Source organism: Hydra vulgaris, chromosome 09 (genome assembly GCF_038396675.1).
Source record: "Hydra vulgaris chromosome 09, alternate assembly HydraT2T_AEP".
Taxonomy (NCBI): Eukaryota; Metazoa; Cnidaria; class Hydrozoa; order Anthoathecata; family Hydridae; genus Hydra; species Hydra vulgaris.
Window position 1 is genome coordinate 34,819,331 of NC_088928.1, and position 24,742 is coordinate 34,844,072.

General features: G+C 26.3%; 1 protein-coding gene across 1 annotated transcript in view; it reads right to left on the reverse strand.

Annotated features, from left to right (window-relative positions):
- The window catches only part of LOC100206541 (protein regulator of cytokinesis 1), a 61,511-nt gene that overhangs the window by 9,978 nt on the left and 26,791 nt on the right, over window positions 1-24,742 (reverse strand). The window contains exons 8-16 of the mRNA XM_065805496.1: window positions 20,640-20,813; window positions 20,283-20,432; window positions 20,064-20,211; window positions 16,742-16,878; window positions 10,042-10,137; window positions 9,364-9,510; window positions 2,902-2,963; window positions 2,777-2,816; window positions 2,507-2,671 (exon numbers count right to left, since the gene is read on the reverse strand). Coding sequence (XP_065661568.1) covers window positions 2,507-2,671; window positions 2,777-2,816; window positions 2,902-2,963; window positions 9,364-9,510; window positions 10,042-10,137; window positions 16,742-16,878; window positions 20,064-20,211; window positions 20,283-20,432; window positions 20,640-20,813 — 1,119 coding nt within the window. The remainder of the gene's footprint in view (window positions 1-2,506; window positions 2,672-2,776; window positions 2,817-2,901; window positions 2,964-9,363; window positions 9,511-10,041; window positions 10,138-16,741; window positions 16,879-20,063; window positions 20,212-20,282; window positions 20,433-20,639; window positions 20,814-24,742) is intronic.

Consider the following 24,742-nt stretch of genomic DNA (forward strand, 5'->3'; position numbering starts at 1 on the left):
GCCGCTTTTTACCATAAACGGTAAATTTTAGACCTTTACTATAGGAATGATATATATATATATATATATATATATATATATATATATATATATATAATATATATATATATATATATATATATATATATTCTTATACTTTGACAATGTCAAAACCATTAAATTTAACTGAGGAAACTAAATAAGTTTATCGTTTTTTAAAAAACTACAAAAACACAAATTAAAAGACTGGAATGTTATTTTATATTTTAATAATAAAAAAAACTTTCTGAATGTTTTTATTTCAATTTTTTACTGTTTACATACATCGACTGGCAAATACGTAGAACATGCGAGAAGTTATTCTATATTGACCGACAAACAGGTACAACATGCGAACAGTGCTACAACATCAACAAAGGATTTTAGTTTGAGCAGGCAATCTATCAATTAAAAAAAAAAGTTATTAAGTCTTTAAACTTTTTCCAGTCTTCTAAATTAATTTTTCTTTGAAAAAAATTAAGTTTACAATTTATGATAAAAATTCAAGATGGCCAACACACAAACACACACATATAACATTAAAAGATGTACACACACAAATGCACATATATAAAATTAAAAGCACATTTAAATAAGCAATCTGATGTCATACTGATTTAGAGAACTGTGAGAGCCTCAGTTAATAAATTGACTAATTTAGGGAAAACATACAAGGGAATTGGTGCTACACCAACTAAGGGTTAGGGCTATGGTAGCAATAGGTTTTTTTCGATATAGTATAGAAATGATTTGGCATTTTTTATATCATATTTTTTTATATCTATTTTCATATCTTATTTTTATATGCTATAGTGTATACATACATAAAGCGTGTACACGAAATAAATGTGAAAGAATAAGCACGTCATTTTTTTTCAGTGGTTGTATTAAAATCTTTTTAATTGTTTTGTATTTTGTTTACAACGTGTTGTGGTTTCAAAAAATTGTTAATTTTTGGATTTAACTTGAAATTAGTTTTAAAAATGACAAAAGAAGAAGACGTAAGAGAAAAAATTAGGCACAAATATTTAAAAAATCCTAATAGTAGCTATAATTCGATAGCAAAATCGTTGCAAATTTATCCATTTATCGTTAGTCATGTTATTCAACGTTTTTCTTAAACAAAATCGATCAGACGCAAATCTGGTGGTGGAAGAAAGCAAGGTTTTAAAGATATAAAACTAGTTAGAAAACTGGTTAACAGTTTTAAGAATAACTCAAGCCTTTCACTAAGGGAACGTGCAAAAATATATGGATTTTCTCATAGTTTTGTTGCAAAAGTTAGAAACAAACATGGTTTTCATTCTTTCAAAGCACAAAAAGTGCCCAACCGTTCTGAAACTCAACAAAAAAGTGCAAGAAACCGCGGCAGAAAGTTGTATGATAATTGTATTTCTAAAAATTTCTGTATTATTGATGACGATGAAACTTATATCAAGTACAATCATCAACAAATTCCTGGTGCTGTTTATTATATTGCCAAATATAGAGGAAAAGCAGATAAGAAATTTAAATACACAAAACATGACAAGTTTGCTAAAAAAGATTTGATTTGGCAAGCTATTTGCAGATGTGGCAAAAAAATCAGCACCTTATATTTCTCAGTCCACACTTTAAGGTCAAATATTTGTTAAATAATGTTTACAAAAACGCCTTTTACCTCTCATTAAATCACACAATAACAGACCTGTGTTCTGGCCTGATTTAGCTTCAATTCATTATTGTAAACTAGCTATGAAATGGTATAAAAAGAATAATGTGAAATTTGTGCCTAAAACAGAAAATCCTCCAAACTGCCCAGAATTGAGAGTAATTGAAAAGTACTGGGCTATTATTAAAAGAAAAATGAAAAAAAAAAAAAAAAAAAAGCTTTGAAAAAACATTAAAGATATAAAAATAAAATTTTAAAAAGAATTAAATAGTTTTGATTCTTATTCTGTGCGTAAACTTATGGGTACCATTAAAGCAAAAACTCGAAATTTTATTAGATTCCCACAGGAATAATTAACTTTTTTTTGTAATGTTTGATCTTCTTATATTATTGTATTAAAATTATTAGTTGGTTTGAAATAAAAATTGAGGAGTACTTTTGTTTTAGTTGTTTTTCTACTTTCACATTTATTTCGTGTACACGTTTTACATACATACATTAATACATACATATATACATAAATACATACATACATATATATATATATATATATATATATATATATATATATATATATATATATATATATATATATATATATATATATATATATATATATATATACATATATATATATGTATATATATATATATATATATATATATATATATATATATATATATATATATATATATATATATATATATATATATATATATATATATATATACACACACACACACATGAATAATGCATACCAAACATTTTAAAATTTTATTAAGATTTAAATAATTCAAGGCACTACAGTAACATTAAAGTCAAGAAAACAATAAAAACCTTGTTTATTTTAGCAGTTTTATTTTTAACAGCTTTCTTTAAAACATTGACCACTAAAGATTTTGCTGAAGTCAGATTATTTTCTTTCAAGTGGACAGGGTGGCGTGGCGAAGAAAATAGTGATGAGTGAACAAAACGTCCAGGAGTCCCATGAGTAATATCCATCTAAAATTTTTTAACAGACACTAAATTTGCAATTAGCTTCAGTAGATACCAAATTATAATGAATTTAGAAATAGATCAAGTATAAAATTAAAATCTTAACACAACCTTTGGTGTTTTAGCTTTTCCTGGGGTTCCAATATGTTTCCTAAAAAAAATTTTTAATCTAATAAAACATTTGCTAATTTTCATTATTAGTATCTGATAACATAAAGACAGTTAAAAGCTTTTACCGTTTCGAACTTGTTGATCCAAACTTTAACTCGTTGTCTAATTCTTCTAATTTTACTCGTAACTAAATATTATATATTTTAGACAATAAACTATATGTAACATATTTATATTACTCTCTCTTTATATGAGTCTCTCAGTGCACACTTCGATTAACTCCACTTATTGAAAAATTTTAAATTTAAGCATCAGCGTATTTGATTAAGCCATAGCTTTTTGCATCTTTAATGAATTTTCCAAATAATAAAAACTAAGTTCATTAAACTACAATTTTTTTAATATCATAACGGGAATTTTAAAAATCAATGTATATTATTTCATTGGTTTTCTTCAATTTTATTTTTATGGAGTTAATCAAAGAGTGGACTGAGAGTCTAATATATATATATACTATTGCACTTATTATTATTTTAGGTTTACACAGTATTAACTTATTATAATGTATGCATACATATATACATACACAACATATATAATGTAGATATATACATACTTACATTTTAAATGACAACATCTTGTATGAGAGTTGAATTAATTTAATATTAACACATCAATGAATACAAATCCTCTCAATACTAATTTTTTTAATTAAATTTTTGATACTAGCATCTTCAGCTTTAATTACAAACTATTATTCATATTTAATTCCAAACAAACGATAACTTAACTTAATGGCTACTTTAAGGTTCGCTTTAATGGCTACTTTAATGTTATGTAAGTATAAAAAATATAGCATCCAGAATTGTATTTTTACATATTGACCATATATATATATATCAATTGATTCTCTAACTTTCCTTTCACTTTTTGGGTTCTATTTTTTATGTTTTTACTTGATCCCATTTTATATTGCGTGAACATTTAAATTTATGATGCCCAATTTCAGATTGTTCCCATTTTTCTTCAAATGCATTTTTTTTGGTGTTATTTTGTTCTTGTTGCTATTTTCATTTTTGTTTTACCGATGTATTTTAGATTTAAAAACTGTTTTGCAACCTGCTTTCCTGAAAATTTTTTGAAGTTTTGGTGATAATTTAGGATCCATGGTAGTGAATTAGTTGGCATTGTTGCTTTGTTGTTAGATAAGATTATTTCATTATTTGAGCGTAGTTTTTTTATAGTAATATTTGCAAGGTTTTATAACTTTTATTTCTTTTCGTATCCATTTCCAGTAAACGCATCTATTAGGAAATTAATTTCTTTAGTTAAAATTTTTTTAGATCAAATTAATAAAGCTCTATAAATAAATCCTTTAAATATATGCCATGCCAACTATATCACTACTGTAGATCCAAATATTATCACCAAAACTTTGAAAAATCTTCAGGAAAGCAAGGTTACAAGACAGTTTTTAAATCTAGTGCAAATGTTAAATCTTTGCTAACATGCAACAAAACAAAACTACTATAAAAAAGCTATCCCAAAGTATACCTAATAGAATGCGAGTATAAATAAAAATACATCGGCAAAACAAATATGGGAATAGCAGCAAGAACAAAACAACACCAAAAAAAATGTATTTGAAGAAAAATGAAAACAATCTGCAATCAAGCATCATAAATTTTTGCATGGACATTTATGATGCAAAAAAGCATCATAAATGTCCATGCAATATAAAAATGGGATCAAGTAAAAACATTAAAAACAGTACCCAAAAAATTTGAAAGAAAAGAGAGAATCAATTGATATATATATATATATATATATATATATATATATATATATATATATATATATATATATACATATATATATATATATATATACATATATAAATATAAATCTATAAATATATATAAATCTATATAAAAATATAAATCTATATAAAAATATAAATCTATATAAAAATATAAATCTATGTAAAAATATAAATCTATATATATATATATATATATATATATATATATATATATATATATATATATATAAAAATCTATATACATTTATATATATATATACATATATATATATATAAATACACATTTATATATAGATATATGGATCCAGTTAGTATCACATAGATGTGTTCTATGTAATAAAATACCACTGGACTTTAAAACTAGATTTAGAACTCGAATTAAGTGATCGCAAATTGCGATATCTGGAAATGTTTCCAGTCTTTAAATTTTTAGCTTTTTAAAACGGTAAACTCTGTTTTGATCACTAAACTCATAGTATTGATCTTAAATCATGATATAAAATCTTATTATAAATCTTATTGATATTTTAATTCATTTTATAAATCATTAGATAAAACTAGAAAAATAAAGCATTATAAAGTACTATATATATTATTATCAAAAAACAACCACTAATCACAACAGTCTAAAGGAATTTAGCGGTGATCAAACATTTTAATCAAAAGAAATCATGAAATAAGATTTAAAACACTTTTATATCTTATTTAAATCTTATTCAATATTTTCTTATAAATTAAATGCTTGTAACACTTTTTTATTTTTTTTTCGTAACTTTATTTTATCTATAATCCCTAAACTACTTGGTGTTTTTGGTCTGTTATTATTTTTCCATTAGTAAATTTACTGTTTTATTTTTTCATTAATTTTTGCATTATGATAAATTGACCTTTTCATTAAAAAGTTCACAGTTAAATAAATTGAAAATTTAATGACCAGAAACATTTCCAGATGTTGCGATTTGTGGTCACTTTATTCAAGCCCTGAGATTAATAAATTATTATTATATAAATTAAATTATTATATGCAATTCCTAAAGACATTTGATGGGTCCCTACTACTATTTAAAAAAAAGAATATTAAGTTATTATTATAGATTATATATTGTAAACCCCTTTTTTTTTTTGTAAAATCTTATTTCAACTAATAGTAAAAAAGTTAAAATTTATAACTATTAAAAAATTGAAATGTATGACAACATTTCAACTAACATTTAAAACTTGATAAACACTTTTCAATTTGGGAACCTTTTATGAACTTTAAAAAATGGCATTTAAAATACAAAGTTAGACTATACAGCTGTTTTAAAATAAAAAAATGTTTATTTTAAGTGTTTTTTTTTTCTTTTTAAATTCCCTAAGGCATAACAAATTCGACTAAAGAGAATTCCAGTTAAGTCAAACTTTGGATAGTATGAGATATTAATTTGAGTTTTTTCTTCTTTCAATGCTAAGGTATAAAAACTAAGTGTACACCAATATGCTAAAAAGAATGGAAAAATGTTTCAGTGAAAGTAGTAACATATTGCATTCACTCTGTACACTCAAAAGTTAACATTGAAAAAAAAGTTTAACAACACAATAATTTCCTTATTATTTTGGTAATAAAATTGCACCTGAAATCTTTTATTAAGAAATTTATTGAAGCTATAATTGCTTTTTTAACATTATTTTATCATGATTTATTTTGTAACAGTTTTATTTTAGCATTATTTTATGATTGATAACGATTCTATTTAGATCTATGTACAAATTATTATGCTATTGGTATTTATGTTTGGTATGTTTTTTTACATGAAATGATTTCTAAAAAAAAACAAATTATTTTTAATTTCTTAATTTCCCATACAAAAAGTTAACCAAAGAAATTTGCTGAAAGGGAACAAAAAAATGGTTTGATATAACTGGAGAATTTTATTAGTAATCAGTTATACAATTTCAAGAGTCCAAATGAAACAGTTTGAGATAACAAAAAATTGATTTAACTGGTATTCGACTTACCAGGAATTAACTGTATTGTTCAAGCACAGGCATAGTTCCATAAAAACATGAATAAAATTTGCACACAAAAATGTCTATTTGGGATACTATTTTATTTAAAAACTTTAATTTTTGAATATAATGCTTTAACGCAAAATATAATCAGTGTGTAAACTGTATTGTTAGATTAGAAATAGAAATTAATCTAATATGCAAAACCCTGTCCTGGCTAACTTTTTAAACACTACTGTAATTTCCCCAAATATTTATCTTTAAGATTGAAGTCATAAAGGGCTTGGTGGTGAAAATAGTCGGAAACTTTGAACCTTCTCGAATTTAATTTATTACTTGATCAAGTTAAAAATGAAAAATATTCTGGATTATCTTGCAGTTAAGCAGTGTAAAATAAATTCATTTTTTAATTTTTTTACACTCTTATCTGTAAAGACTTTTTTTTAAAATGTTTAAAAAGATGGATAAAAATTTTTATTTTGTGTATTAAATTTTTTAATCATTTTATATTATTATTTTCTATATTAAATTATATTATATTTTAAATAATTATTATAGTTATATGTTAAATTACGTAATAAACCTTTTAGTTTTGATTATATTAATTTTATATTTAAAATTACTTATTTTTAAAACAAAGTAAAGTAATGCTAAAAATAAACCAATTTGGTTGAAATTTTAGTGAACGTTTCTTAGCTTTAAGTTTCATTTTTAACTACTTTTAGAAATAAGTTTACTAGTTAATTACTTTTATTTACTTTGTTTTTAATTTTACTTTATCACCACCAAGTTTTTTCAATAAATAAAATGATTTTGCTCAACTACAGGATAATATTCTGATTTATTGTTGTGTGAAAATGTCTGTTGGTTGATTAGAGAGGGGTGGGGGTGTTGTTAAACATTTTGGTCCATGTATCGATATTAAAACAGATTTTGTTGCCAAAAGCTTTCGAAAACATGGAGTTTAACAATGGCAATTGACTAAAACATTTTTATTTTGTTATGGTTATGACAGCTTATCTTATAAATCTCAATAAGATATTGTAAGGACAAGAAAATACTGCACCTTCAATTTTTGAAAATGAAGTTTCTTTTGAAAGTCAAATATCTGTATTATTTTAAAGGGATCCCCAAGAGGCAAGTTGTGTTCATATTATAGAAAAACATTAGAAAATAAGTTAAAAGTTAATTAAACTTTCAAAAACAAACTATTGAATGAGATATTAACAAAAGTATTTGTTGTTTTGCCATTATACTTCCGGTTGAGAGCCTAATTTAAGGCTCTCATATCTGCATAGTTTTTTTCGTTAATAAACATCTGGTTTTAATAATAAATGTTTTTGCTTACTGCAGAGTTTTTTAAACTTAGTTCAGTTTTACACAAACAGATTGGGTTTTCCCCTTCATATTTAGTCTGTGGTGGTTATAAAAAACATTCACTGTAGCAAGTTTTTGTTTTTTGTTCAGCGTATCATTAAGTGTTTGAGTTAGAATAAACTAGCATAATAAAAATAGCAATTAAGTGAAGTGAACTTTAAAATACACGAGATTAATATTTTTTTTAGAAAATAAGTAATCAATTTTTTATATTCAGCACTAAGTTAAATATAATCCATCATAGTTTAATTTTAAAAGATTTAAAAATCTTTAATTTTTTCATAAATTCTGGAAACCATTTTAAAAATGATATTTTTACCTTATGTTTATGATAATTTATATTTCTAATTCAAGAAACTGTTTTTTAAAATGATTAGTATGTATTTTTCAGATATCTGTAAAATTGATATTAATAATCTTATTATATTTTTGTTTAACTGCCAAACCCTACATTTTAAACTTGATTTAAGTTTTTTGAAAGAGACATTTTTTTTTTAGTCAAATAAAAACGCATTATTCAGACTGGATTTAAAATATTAAAATAGTCAAAGAAAAACAAAATGGCGTTAAAAATTATAAAGTTTTTTGCTAATATCTCATTCAATAATTTGCTTTAGATAGTTTAATTAACTTTTACCTTATTTTCTAATATTTATATATGATATGAACACAACTCATCTTGGCACTTGGGTATTCCTTTAAGAAATTAGCAATCAAAATTTAATTTATTTCTTCTGTTTAAAGAAAAAAGCATAGAAATGCAGGAAATGTTATAAAACTAAATATTTTTCAGTTGCTATTGGAAAAATGAAAGATGCTTTTGCCAACTGTTTTACAGTTGGCAAAAAAAAATTTCATTTTCAAAAAATGAGAGTCCAGAAAAGAAAAAATTGCTTTGTAATTTTTAACAGTTTTTTTTATCGCTAATGACAATTTATGATGGCAACTTTGAACATTTAAAAATATTTTCAAATAAATGCTAAAAAATACATAAAAATCCAAATAATAAAAATACTATTTAAAATTAAAATCATTTTAAGTGGTCAAAAATTAACAGTAAAAGATGATAATTAAAAAATGATATAAGCTTATTTGTTAGATTGTTAATAGAGTATTAACTCTATTGTATTATTAAGCTTTAGTTTATTGTCAGATTTCATCACACATTCATTGTGATTTTTAAATCATTATACTGTCAATGAAACATTAATTTTCAAATTTATTCAACATTCCACAAAACTTTTAAAATTTATTAACAATAAGGTACTTTTGTTTGTATTACACTTTTGTATTTAGCTGATAAAAATAATATATATATATATATATATATATATATATATATATATATATATATATATATATATATATATATATATATATATAGTTTTAATAACCTTACCTTTTCTTCTTTTTTTTCTTTTTGACATTCTTCAAACTCATTCTTTTGAATTTCAATATAGTCAACATAACGATTGCCATTAAACAAAAAATATGATTCGTTTTCACGCTCCCATACAATTATTTTTTTTCGTAGTTCATTTTCAACCTTAAATCACAAAGTCATACAAAATGCTTTATATTAACCACCAACATGTTACAAAAGTTTAACAATTTTATGTAATCGCCAGAGCACACATAGTAAACGACTGGGGCTAGGTTTAATAACACATAGCCATGACCAGGGCCTGGTTTATGATCAGGGCTGCATTAATATTGATAGATCCTATAAAAATGTTATCTTTAAAATTTATGATATGAATTTTAATCAAAAACAATATTTTATAGGATCTATCAATTTTAATGCAGCCCTGGCTGGGTTTATGACCGGGGTTGCATTTATATTGATAGATCCTATAAAAGTATTGTTTTTAATTATAACTCATATCATAAATTTCAATTAAAAATAACATTTTTATAGGATCTATCAATATTAATGCAGCCCTGATCATAAACTCATCCCCGGTCGCGGTTATGTGTTATCAAACCTTGCCCCAGCCATAGCCCTGGTCTTTTACTAAGCACACAAATATTTGCACATTAGCTTAAGAAAAAAATATATCTACTACAAATAAAATACTTTAGGCAGCTCTTTTTCTACAGACTTTCTTGTTTTTTCTTCTTTTAACAATGCACCACCTCGATTGTTTAAGCGATTAGTATCAGTAGCACGGCTCTTTATAAGAAAAAGTTACATGTATAACAATAAACCACAATTAAATTTTCATTTCAAAAATAATTAACTATGCAGCAATTAATATTTGATAAGCATGCAATAACAATAGAAACCAATTTAAGTAAATAAGCATTAACTTTTATTAACTTTTTTTAATAACTACAAAAAAAAATTATTGGCAGTGAAGAGGTCTAAACTTTCTAAAAGCAAGCTTTAATACTTAATACTTTATTCTTTGCTTTAAATCGATTGATTTATAACAGTTGATTTAAATCAATTGATTTAAAACAGTTGATTTAAATCGATTGATTTAAAACAGTTGATTTAAATCATGGTTCAAATCAGACAAATAAAAATCATAATTTAAATTGAGTTTTTTGATTTTAATTGTTTTTAATGATTATTTATTGATTTATCAACTTAAAACTCAACTTTTAAAGCTAAACTTATTAAATAACTAAAAAACACTAGCTAAAAACAACTCCTGCATAAATTAGTATTAGTTATGAAAGTCAGGTAATGCATTATATAATATATATTAGTCATATAAATCATTATATTAACTTTTAAATTTATTGTAAGATTTTTATCCATATAAGTAAATTTTTTGTTTCATATTTTAACATACTGATTAATTACATTAATTTCTATTTTTGTTACTATTTATATAATAAATATAAATATATTTTTTTAAACTACAGTATTTATTTATAATTGCATGTTACTTTTTAGTTAAAAATAAAAAAATAATATAACTAGAAATCAAAATGTCTGGCACCGCTATTAAGAGACATGGTTTGAAGAAACACCTGCAAAGTTTGGGAAAAAGGGTAATAAAGCTGAATATAAAAGCTGCAGTGTACAAATGTAAGGTTTAGTTGCACAAATGAGAAACCACAGTGTTAGTAAATGTAATTTTTTGAAAGATGTTTGAGATGATGAAAACATTGTCAAGATACTGAAGAAAATATCAATCAGGCAACTGAAGAACCACAAACTAGTCAATGTTCTGTTAAGAAAACTGATTCTAGTCAGTCTACTGTTTTTAAAGCAAATTTTTTGTGTTCATATAAAAAGGCAGTGGCAAGACCAAACAGTGGCAAGACAGTGATAACTAAATTGTATATATACTTTATTAAATTTGAAAAAGTAATTGATGAGCAGATAGCAAGAATGATTTATACTACTAACTTGCCTTTCAGAATGGTTGACCATCCAGATATTATCAAAATGATCCATTTTTTACATCCAGGATATAACCTTTCTAATATAATTAATATTGGTGGAAAACTACTAGATACTGTTCACAAGAGCATTTTAACTAGGTGTTCAGGTTTGTTTCATGATCACTCTGTAACCATGAGTATTGATGGGTGGAGCAATGTCCATAATGAACCAATAGTTTGTGCAAAAGTAACAACAACAAATTCAGATATCTATCTTGCACATACAATTGATACCTTTAGCCATTCACATACTTTCAAACTCATCCCCGGTCGCGGTTATGTGTTATCAAACCTTGCCCCAGCCATAGCCCCGGTCGTTTACTACTGTTGATTCTATAAACAAATGCAAAAAACAATTTGGTTGTAAAGTTCGCAGTGTAGTAACTGATAATGCAACAAATGTATCAAAAATAAGACAAAAATTGAAAACTTAAGATGATGTTAATGTTATTACCTATGGATGTTCAGCTCATCTTCTTAATCTATTGGCCCAAAATTTGGCAATTCTAAACATCAAGGAGCAGATAGTTCAATTTGTTAAATATTTTAGAAACAATCATTCTGCTGCTGTTGCATACAAAGCAAAAGAGGAGTTACAACTTATTATGTCCCAAAATGTCAGGTGGAACACATTGGCTGATTATCTTGAATCCTACCTAAAATACTGGCCGATTCTATTAGCAACTTGTGAAGTAAACAGATCAATAATTGATAAGAATATTACCATGATTACATTGTTCAAACTATAAATCCATGTGATTGATGGAAATCTCAGAATAATCATGTGAATCAGGAATTACTGAAAATCATTGATCAGTTGCTGCAGTTGCTTTATCTGCAGGAGTTGAAAGAATATTTTCATCATTTGGTTTTGTGCCTTCAAATATTAGAAATAGACTCAGAATTGAGAAAGTAGGCAAAATGGTTTTCCTATTCAAACTATTTAATCAAAAAGCATTAGAATCAATGAATTTAATTGATTCAATTTTAGAAAATTTGTAAATAATCAACATTAAAAAGATTTTTCAATGTTTTAAATTGATTTAGGTATGATTTCATTATATTTTTAAAAACTAACATTATGTGATTAAAAATTTATTTTTCAAAAATATAATAAAGGGTGGTTAAATTTTAAGGGCCGATGTTAAATTTGAATAAAACACAAACTATTAAGGAATTTATTGTAACATCTTTTTATTATGATAATATGGTATGATTCAATTATGTTTGGAATAAAATATCAGCCAAATAGGCGTCGCGACCTCGGCAGCACACCTTCATCCGATGGTGCAAATTTTCGATGACGCTGAGGCATAATTGATGTTCTATGCCATTAATGTGCCGAATTATCTCATCCTTTAGCTCTTGAATTGTTGCTGGCTTATCAACGTACACCTTTTCTTTTAAATACCCCCAAAGAAAGAAGTCCAACGGTGTCAAATCAAATGATCTTGGCGGCCAATTGACATCGCCACCATGTGAGATAACCCAGCCATTGAATTTTTCGCGCAAAAGAGCCTTTGTTTCGTTAGCTGTGTGGCAAGTGGCACCGTCCTGTTGAAACCACATATCCTCCACATCCATATGGCCCAATTCGGGCCATAAAAAGTTCGTTATCATCTCACGATAGCGAACACCATTCACAGTAACTGCCAGACCGGCATCATTTTGGAAAAAATATGGTCCGATGATGCCGCCAGCCCTTAAACCACACCAAACAGTCACTCTTTGTGGGTGCATTGGTTTTTTGACAATCACTCTCGGATTAACATTCGCCCAAATGCGGCAATTCTGCTTGTTGACGAAGCCACTAAGGTGAAAATGGGCCTCATCACTGAAGATGATTTTTGTCGGATATTGATCATCGATGGTTGCCTTTTATAACAATATTCCAAAGAACTGATGTTTGATAACAATATTCCAAAGAACTGATGTTTGAAGAAAAAAACGAGAGGAATAAGAGTTTTTGGAGACTTTAGGAACAGTCACAAAAGATTTCTACCCAAGGGCCATTACGAGGAAAATCACGGAAAGAGCCCCAGTCAGCTTCAAGGTAGTTGTAAGAGGTACAATGATAGGGGGATTCTTATGATTAAAAAAGTAAGAGATAATAGTTTTAGAGAGATCAACCTATGATCAGAAGCACCTAAGGGTGAATGTGGAGAAACTGAGCACTGACTTGGATCAGAAACAAGACAACAAGTCGAGTAGAGAAGGTAAATGATTTGGGTTGTCAGGAAAGCGAGTTGGAAAGTTGACTATTTGAGTTAGAGGTTGTGAAAGGCAAAAGTTGTGGGCTTTAAAGCCTGCAGAGTCACTGACACTAGAGCCAAGCCATTCAGCAATGAGCATCAAAGTCACCGACAACAACAATATTGGCTGATGGATAAAGAGAGAGGGATTGGTCAATATGATCAGAAATAACATCAATAAGAGTGCAGTCTTGAAATGAAAGAGAGCGATATAGAACAAAGAGAAAGGCAATAGAGTGAAGTGGTGCTAAACAAAAGCATATAAAAGAATAGTCTGGTGATTCAAACCTAGTTTCCCAACAAATGGGTGAATTCTTACAAATGTAAATGCCCAGGCCAAGCACATGACTATTCGAGTCTTTACAAATTAAAGGAAGATAACCATCAATACTAAGATCACATGAGACAACTGAACTCAAGTTAGTCTCACAAAGAACAAGAAGGTCTGGTGAACTTTGCAAGAGATAAAGCATAGATAGTACTCAGTACACTGTCTAATAGCCCAAGCAATAGCCTCATTGCTATTAATAAACCCTTAGCCATAACAAAGGGCTCTAAATGTGGCCTTGACAATGCACACCAAAAGAACAAACAGGGACACCACCCATGCGCAACATAGCACTGTTAATACTTTGAAAAAACTGAGTTTCAGAGCTGTACCTTCATTAGAAGATAATAGAATGAGTTACCTAGTCATAAAAACAGAGACACAAGCAAAACCCATGCATTGAGTCAAGAAGATCCAGCATTCAACATCCTAAACTGGAAACAATGTTTTATAAATACATACGCCAGCCTAATAGATAAAGAATGGGTGCAAGGCTGGTCAACAGGTAGAATCTGTTTACCCCTTAAGTCTTTGCCTAGAAGGCCTTCTACAAGACAGTAGCCGGATGCATTTAACATCTGCCTAAGATGAGTATTTTTATTGAGACACCATCTCTAGCCTTTACTCAACCAAGAGCCTTAAGACAAGAGGGTGTTTTAAGTCAGAGTTGGCTTCTTTTAGCCTTTGCCTAAAAAAGTGTATCCTACAAGGAAGCAGTACATGAAGCAGGTTGTATTGGGTTACATGTTACTAGTAGCAGGATAACCTGACCTGACAACAAATTATGTGAATATAACTATATAAGCTTGTGTTTAATTGTAATTGTAAAATATAATTATATAAATTTGTTTAATTGTACCCAATTAAGTTCCAGTTGAATTGAAATTTAATAATGTATATGTGCGTGTGTGTGTATATATATATATATACACACACACACACATAGGCCTTGTTTTAAACAAAAAACAGTTTAGCACATTAGCTTGTCATGATTTTGACGTCATAAAATTTTTTTATGACAATAAAATCTTTAATTTTTTTTAATTTAAGAACATTAACTTACTTAACTACTGCAACAAAATAAATTAATACAAAACAAGTTTATTTTACTAATTAAGAAAAAAAAAATGTAGAAGTGTTATTTTCTAAATGTACATTAGGGGTGTTCAAAAAGATAAAATTTTCAAAATGCAAATACACAAAGCCAAATTTGGGGCAAATATAAAAGAAAAATACTTTTACAAAAAAAAATTTCTAAAAATATTGACGTTTAACTTGTGCTCAAGCGGCATAATACCCTGAGAAATGCCCCAAATTGTTCCTATATTATTTGGTTATGAGCGCAAGGTAAATCTCAATATTTTGTAAAAATTTTGTTTTTAATGTGATCGTAATGGTTTTAATTTTTTATTTAGATTGTGTATCCTGGTTTTTTCATTACTGCTTTTTAAAATAAAAAATATTTCACATAATTTATGCAAAAAAAAAAAAAAAAAAAGATTATTTTTTGCGTATTTGCGCAAAATTATTTTTTTGTGAAATTTTTTAAAATATAAACAAGAATTATGAAAAAAATAGGATACACAACAATCTAAAAAAAAACTTAAGACCATTATGATCACATTAGAAAATTTTTTTTTGCAAAATATTGAGATTTACCTTGCGCTCAAAGCCAAATAATTTACGAACAATTTGGGGCATTTCTCCGCTTGAGCACAAGGTAAATGTTAATATTTCTGGAACTATTTTTTTGTAATCGTATTTTTTTATATTTGCGCCAAATTTGGCTTCTTGTGTATTCAGGTTTTGAAAAACTTTATTTTTTTGAACACCCCTAATGTACATATTGTAAAATGTCCATTTTGTTTCAATTTTTTTGTTTTTTAATAATGAATAATTAAATTTAATATTACATTTTATAGTATCATTTAACATAAATTAATTTCTTTCTTTTCTAGACATTTGTATAAATAAATTAAAATATCTAAAGTGGCGCTAATGAAAAATAAAATTTAATGTGAACTATTTTTAACGTAATGTTTTGTTTTTAATTTTTTAAAAAAATCTCTGTAATTATTTAAAATAATTAACTATACTAATAAATACTTAAATAATTTATTTTTGTTATTGTTTGTTATGAGAAATAGTCTAAATAAATGTTCTTGGTATTGCAAGATGATAAATAAAAGTTTTAAAATATGTTTCTTTTATGATTTCTTTTTTTAAGCGTCGTATAACATCTTTTTTTCTTTCTTCTGATTAACATTTTTGATGAAAAAGTTAAGATAATAAAAATTTAATTTTCTTTGTTTTTTCTTGACTTATTTTTATGCAAGCTTTTTTACATAATCGTCATTCAAATTTCATAAGTTGTTTTTATGACATTAACTACTTCTTATATGTTAATGCTTAAACAATATCTTTGACTTGTTTAAATATTAAAAAAGATAAAAGTGTTTTGACTGAAATGGCTTACCGCTAACGTTAAATGGCGTGCCAGTTTACCCTTTAAAACAAGGCCTGATATATATATATATATATATATATATATATATATATATATATATATAATAATAATAATAATATAAATATATATATATAATATAAATATATATATATATATATATATATATATATATATATATATATATATATATATATATATATATATATATATATATATATATATATATATATATATATATACACACAAAAAAGACATAACAAATTAGGTTAACATTAGGTTAGAGTTACTTAGGGCCAACAAAATCAAAACTACAAAAATAAACACAAAATACCTCAAACTCAACTTTCTTTTTCCACAAATTTTCTCTCTTTTCGACAAGCTTAAAAAGCTCTTTGTTTTCTTCATAGTAATTTTTAAGTGTAGCAACTTGGTGCTCGTGTTCAGCTAATGTATCTTCTGTATAAATATCTAATTCAATTCATAAGCAAAATGTTAGAAAAGGTTTATTTTTAAATGCCATTATACTATTATGTATTATTTTTTTGAATACAAATTTTACTATAACATTAATGTCTGCACAGACTTATCCAAAATAAAAAGAAAGTTTTTAAAAATGTTGATGTTTTTAAAGAAGCTTTGCAAAGATAAGTAGTAGACTTATCTTTGCAAAGCTTCTTAGTAGGCTTAGCAAAAATGTATTGTGAACACATACAAATTTTAGACTACTTATTAGTTTTAAAAGTAAATTCAGGGTTGCCACTATAATTTTGGAACAAAACTATTTTATTTTTCGATGAAATTTTGCCAATTTACCCCTAATATTTCTATCATTTTTAATAGAAAACTTAGCATTAAAACTTCAACATTAACCCCCATACACATTATTTTCATCCCCTTCACCCCCAAAAAAACGAAACAACAACAACAACAACAACAAAAACAGAGTGCACACTTTCCATATACAAAAAATTCCTATATTTCTATTTTATATAGAAAATCAATAATTTATTAGATAATAAAAATAACTTTTTACATTCACATACCATTTTTACAAAACAGTTGAAATTAGCAATTCTTTGAAATAAATATAAAAACTAATACTAAACATAGAGAATATTAAAATTAATCTGAATAAAAGCTTGAAATAATTAGTCATTTAAAATATTTTAAATGACTAAAAAACCAATAATAAAAAAATGCTTTTCATATTTCACTCAAAACTTTATTCTACTCCATAAGTTCTGATACTTCTCAATTTAACAACATCACATTATTTGCAATTTCTTTTGTTTGCAACTCTCTATTTTCCTCTAGATAGTTTTAATATTTCAACGAGATGTTATAAACAGCCTTTATCATTTAATTTTTGATTTCAAACATCTTGTTTGATTATTAATCTCATTAAGCTTTAAAAACAAATCTTTAAAGAGATGGAAACAATGGGGCATCTGTTTGATATCTTGCTAAAATTTTCTGCAACAAACTAGCAATGTAACCAAAAATTTCAATTTAGTGAAAGTTAATTCATCTTTAGTTCCTTCTAAACTTCACAACTCTTGCATTTTGGTTGCCTACTTTTAGAAAGAGTCTTCCAATACTTTATCATTTTTTAAATATTTGTCTAAACATAATGTCTGCTATTTTTCGGTATCTGACCCAGTGTAATTAGCAAAATGCATAGAGAAATTTTTTACATTTAGTGACAGTTACATAATCAGCTCTTCTGGCAGAAGAACCATGGAATAGGTTGCATGAAGCATTCATTAACTTTCCTGATTGAAAACCAGTTTTAAAAGTACCATAGATTACATGGAGGTTGCAACTCCTAATTTTAAGGTAGCTTTTGTTGCTCACAATGCTTTTTAATAAGATAAAGAAGTAACCGATTTACTTTTGGGGCATCAGTACACAGTTTTGTTAAATTTGTGCAATTAATCGTTGCCAAGGATGTGATCATACTCTCAAGTTAATTTTTTGCATTTGAGTAGCCCAAAAATTTATTCATATTTTTGTATTCAACACAATTTAGACCGCTGTTCCAAAAAATATTAAGATCTGTTTGTTAACTTTGAAAAGAACCATTTTAAAAGTATGTGTAAACAATTTCCAAGACCAAAACTATTAACCAAGTTTTTTCTACCTATCTCATAGAATTTAGCATTGTGCTATCAGGGAACATTTTCTGATATAGTAGACCATTCTCATTACAGGAGTTCATTGAGAAATTGTTTTGTACTGCATGCAAAACATAATCGATTTCTGCAGTGTTATCAGATTAATTTACTAAAACAACTGCTTGCTTTTTAAATGTAGACTGTGCAGACTTGAAGTAGCAGGATGTTGGATTTGACTTCTGCATATGTATTTTTCCTCCATGTGGCTTGTTACAGCTCACTGATCCATATTTGATAAGTTAAGTTAAACTTGGCATGTTTTGCACTTGGCTGACATTTTATCTGTGCCATTTGCCAGCCATTTTTTAAACAATTGATTAATTAACCATTTTTTATTGAAATAAGCTGCCATTTGAACATTTTTATTTATTTTAGAAAAAGATAATGAAAATATAATACAGTTTAAAAAAAACTTTGAAATTCTTCACATGTTGCAGCTATTTCTACACAAAAAAGCACATAATAGATTCATTTAAATTATTAACAATGGTTAAGAAAAAAAAAAAAAACTAACAATGGTTAAGAAAAAACTAACAATGGTTAAGAAAAAAAAAAAACTAACAATGGTTAAGAAAAAACTAACAATGGTTAAGAAAAAAAAAAAAACTAAGTGGAAGTTAGTTTGATGACAAGATAGTAAAATGTGATAAATTTCTTGTTGTGTTCCTTGCAAGAAAACTACAAGCTCACTGAGCTAAAGAGAAAGATAGGGCTGAAACAGAAAAAAGAACATAGATCATAGTAAGAAGGTTGCAGAATAAAGATTGTAGAATTAAATTTGTAAAATAAAGAACATAATACGGTTAAACATCTGATACAGAGGATGAAGCTAATAATCATGGCTTATGACTTAAATGGCTGATGTTTGTGTGATGTTTAAGGATCAAGGAGGAGTGTAATTATATTCCAGAAAACTTTGTAGCAGTTAGTGACAACTCTGTGGTTTGAGATTAACATTTTTTAATCAGTAATTATTTTTAATGTTTATATGGTTTTTAATGTGAATATTTGAGGGTTTTAGTTAAATACAAATTATTGATTGATTTTGTAAGAAGAGAGGTTAATTAAAAGTTAGTTTGATTACAAGGTTAAAAAAAAACTGATTAATTTCTTGCTATTTTTATTGAGAGAAAATTACACTTAAAAAAAAAGAATATTATTTACTATAAAACATTTAAAACATTAAAATAAAATAGTACAAACTAAAAAATTCCCAGACTTTCTCTAACTTTTAACTGAACCAATTTTTTTTCTCCCTGATTTTCCCTGATCATATCTAAATTTCCCTGACTTAACCTGATTTGGTGGCAACCCTGAAAATAAGCAGAGTTAGATAAAAATGGACAAATGCAGATATAACGTAAACATTAACTTCATTTAACTGACTGACAGAGTCCTATCTGTATGTACACAGTATCATAGTGAAAGAATGAGGTGAACAAAAAAACAACCTAAACACAAAAAAAAAACTAATATTACCTGAATAAAATGCTTGAAAAACAATTCTTTGCTCTTCGCCAAAATAGCATTTGTCCCATAAAAAAGCCAACTCCTTTCTTATTGATTCAATAAACTTTTGCATGTGCAATCTCTTCAGCTCCTCTAATCGTGATATTTCTTTCATAAGCTAAAAATAAAGCTTAAATGAAAATTCAATGAAAGGGAAAAAATGTTTTATTTAGCATGAGCAAAATTTACCGCTTTTGCTGATTTTGGAGTGTTACTTTTTAATATGGGCAAAAATTCATCTCTTTCACTTTTTGTTGTCTCTAAACGATCCCACAATGAAATAACTTTGTTACGCAGAGATACTATTTGTTGTAACAATGCACTATGCTCTTCTTGAAGCTATATATATATATATATATATATATATATATATATATATATATATATATATATATATATATATATATATATATATATATATATATATATATATATATAAATAAAATTACTTTAATAAAAATAAGGTTTCGAATGTCTATATTCTATCATTCTATCAAAATGTATATTTTATCATTCATTTAAATACACTAAACAATTTAATAAAACCTTTTTTTGAAGTTCAGTTAAATCATCAAGATGTTGTGAAGATAAAACAAAATTTTCATCAGAATCCGGATGACACAACTGTTCTTCAAATTCGTTACTTGGTTCACTATCAAGCTCTCGCCACAGTTGCATGATGGAAGCTTGTAGCTTTTTAAAAAGAGTCATGCGTGACGTCTAAATAAAAAATTTACATATGAAAAATACTGAGTTAAAACTATTTTTAACTAAGTTTAAAATATGTTTTATAAGATTTATTCACTATATTGTGATTTTATTTATTTTACTGGAAAGGAGTAAAGGAATTTCGTATTACAAAATGTATTACAAAACTAATGTACTACAAAATTAATTTTTTGGTTGTTTTCGTATTACAATTACAAATTTATATCTTTGTCAATCCTGCACAGCTCTATTATTGTTTTATATTAATAATATAAAATTATAAAACTAATTTGGTTTTAATAAAACTTGTAATCCTGATTAATATTGTAAAACCAAAACTCTAACAATTGTGCAATTCTGGAATCACATTAACATTGTCTCGAAATCTATGCCACAATAGATGGGATTTATCCACCTATTTTAAAAATCCTGTTCTTGAAAAATAGTAACATGTTATTTTAGTAACATTTTAGAGTTTTTTTAATACCAGAAATTCTAATTCTGATTTTTGTTATTTAAAATTTTACAATATTGCTATTCCAGTATTGTGCAATATTATTAAGAAACATCTTTAAAATTTAGTCAAAATTTTAGAAAACTCTATTTAAATATTTTTAGATAAATTTTTATTTTTTTATTTTATTTTAACAATTTATTTTATTTTACAGAATAATTTAAAAATTACAGCAAAATATAAATTGAATATTTAAAAAAAAAAATATATATATATAATATATAAAATTCAAGCGACATCTTTAATAGTATGTATAATAATATTATAAGCATTAAAACATCATATACGGTATCATGCTATTTATTTATTTTTTCACGTAATATTTCGGCTCATATAGTGAGAGCCATTATCAAACTAATAAAACCGTTAAAAAAACCGTTTAAAAATTATAATAAACGTAACCAAATGATGTCATTGCAACGTCAGATACTTAACATTTTAAATTTTACAAAAAATGGTTTCCAATGGTGAGTCATCACCAAATTGCCATTGTCACAATTTAAAATGTTTTCTTTGGGTTTTGAACATTGTACACGTTGTATTTCAATGGCCTCACGAATTTTTCTTGTGTAGTTGTTTGAAATAACAGAAAGCGTTTTAGGGTTCTCCCAGTTTGTTTTACCATTACAATGTTGTGAATGTTCTACTATTCCAGATGTTTCCCAGTTGGCTTTTGTAACATTATTTTTATGTTCTTGAATTCATGTGGAAATCTTTTTTCTTGTTTCGCCAATATAACATGCCCCACATGTGCAATTAAGTTTGTACACTCCTGGATGACTGTTTGGAGGCAGTTTAGACTTGTTTCGGCAGAGTATATTTATCAAGGGATTACCTAAACGGAAGACTGTTTTAACACCGACTTTACAAAACTCTCTTTTTAGAATAAGGCTTAATTTTGAGACCCATGGTAAAATAACAAGATTTTTGGTATCAATTTTTTGAGAACTAGATTTATTTGTGGAGTATTTATAATTTTTAGCAATATCTGAATACTGTTTATATGAATGTCCATTTTCAGTAAAAACCTTAATAAGAAAATTAATTTCATTTTGAATGTTATGTTCTGAACAAATTTTGTATGCTCGAGCTAAAAAACCTTTAAAAATACTAACTGCGATATTTGGTGAAATACATGATTTTGGTTTTATAAGTACGTTTGTAATTGCATCTTTACGATGTATGGAAAACTCATATTTGTGAAGGGAGTGATTGGTTGAAATACGAATATCTAAAAAATTTAATTGTAGTTAAGCATTTTCGTATTCGCATGTATATTGGATTGATTTATCTTGTGAATTTAAAAGTGTTAAAAAAGAATTTGCGTCATCAATATTAGTAAATCGAGCATGGCTATCATCAACGTAACGTTTATAAGACTTTGGTGCAATATTGACATTTAAAGCCTGTTGAATAGCATTAGATTCAATATGTTGTAAATATGCTTCTGACAAGACAACCATTATGGATAGACCTATTGGACCAGAGTTTTTTTAAATATATGTTTTGTCTTCCGAGGGCTTGTGATGAAGCGAGCAGGATCACGCTCCGCTCGTAAAACCCGCCTGTAAAAGGTATTTCAAACGTTCTAGGCGCGATAAACAACGCTCCTTCAGCTTATAACGAGCGTATAAAATAACGCTCGTCCAATAGTTCGGGATTATATTTTCATTTTAATAAACTATTTAACAAAGATTTTTTATTAAAGATATTCTATCATCAAAGCACTGATATAAAATATAAAAAGCACTACGTCGTTCTCTTTTGCACTAACGTAATGAATGAGCAGTTAATAGTCACTAATAGTCGTTAATAGTCACTAATTTCAATAAATTCAATAATAGTCACTAATAGTTAATAATAGTTAATAGTCACTAATTTCAATAATGGAATGTGCACGTGGAAACACAATGTGAATACAAAAATGCGCAAATAAAATAAGAATAGAAAACTAGAAAACCGTTATAAGAAAATTTAAACTGCAGAGTATTTTTAATCTTGTGAAAATATCAAGTAAGATTTATTTGATTTATTGTTTGTAATATTCCACACATCATTTATAATAAAAATAAATATTAATAATAGAGTAATTTTTAAAATTAGTTTTTGTTCATAGTTTAGGTTTTTTATTAACTATTATTTATTTCAACTCAAATTTAAAACGATTCTGTTGTTTAGAATGTTCGCAATCAAGGACATTCGAAAAGGAAACAAAGAAATGATGTCAATATTTATAAAATGGAAAGTTATTATTCTTATTTATTATTATTTCAAATTATTTTTGTGTTATTTTTTTAAGATAAAAAAACGTAATTTAAAAAAGAAATTTAAAAAAAAAATTAAATAATTAATTTGAATAAAAAATATCAAGAAATATAAAAACCATTAACCGTTAATTAAGTTTACAGCGTCACATTTTAAAATACATATATCAAAACAACGAAGCAAAACTAAGTCACTAAATTATACTTCAATACTAAATCAATAAGAAGTTGCGTTTTTGTTTGATATTATTTTTTTATAACATAAATAGTTAAAAATAAAATCGCGATCTGACAAGAAGTTTGGAAGTATAAAAATCTACTTCGTTGAAGTAGTTTCATGAGTGTGATACTAATTCAAACATTTTTTGAGGAAAGAATTATGTAACAAATAAAAAAAATATAAAAAATAAAAAGCTTTTTATGAGCATCGCCTTCAGCAATTTTCATGATTGCCGACGTTATCTCGAGCGCACATAATCACGCTCTATGAAAACTTATTCTAATTTTACGAGCGCGATATAACACGCTTGACGATTTTCTTCATCACAAGCCCTGCTTCCCATAAAAAATAACACTTACTAATACAGAGATCAATTAGTTTATGAATGTCTACTTAAGATAATTTAGTTTGTTGTATAAGATCATCTCTATCTCTGTTTAGCATATCAATAATTGTAACAGTTGCTTTATCAAGTGGCACTGATGGGTATAAATTAATTACATCAAATGACACTTGAACTTCTTCATTAATAAACCATTCTTTTGCTGTTGATACAAACGAAAACCAATTTTTAACACGGCATTCATTTTTATTTAAAGTTGGTTGTATTACCTCAACAAGATGTTGCGAAAGTTTATGAGGTGGTGTGCCGATTGTTGAAACTATTATTCGGATTGGATAACCTTTTTCACTTTTATGTGCTTTAATACAACCGTACAAACTGGTACGTTGATAAATATAATGAATAAGATTTAGGAACTTCTGAGTTGGATCAACTGTAGATATTGCGCAATTGCCAAGTTGTTCCTTTATTTTTTGTATTGCTGATTCCGAATTTAAAATGGCAAATCCATTACCTTTTTCAAATGGATATAATTTTATATTGGTTGAATTTTTTAGTTCATTGATAGCTAGACGTTGATTTTTAGAAATATTACTATTA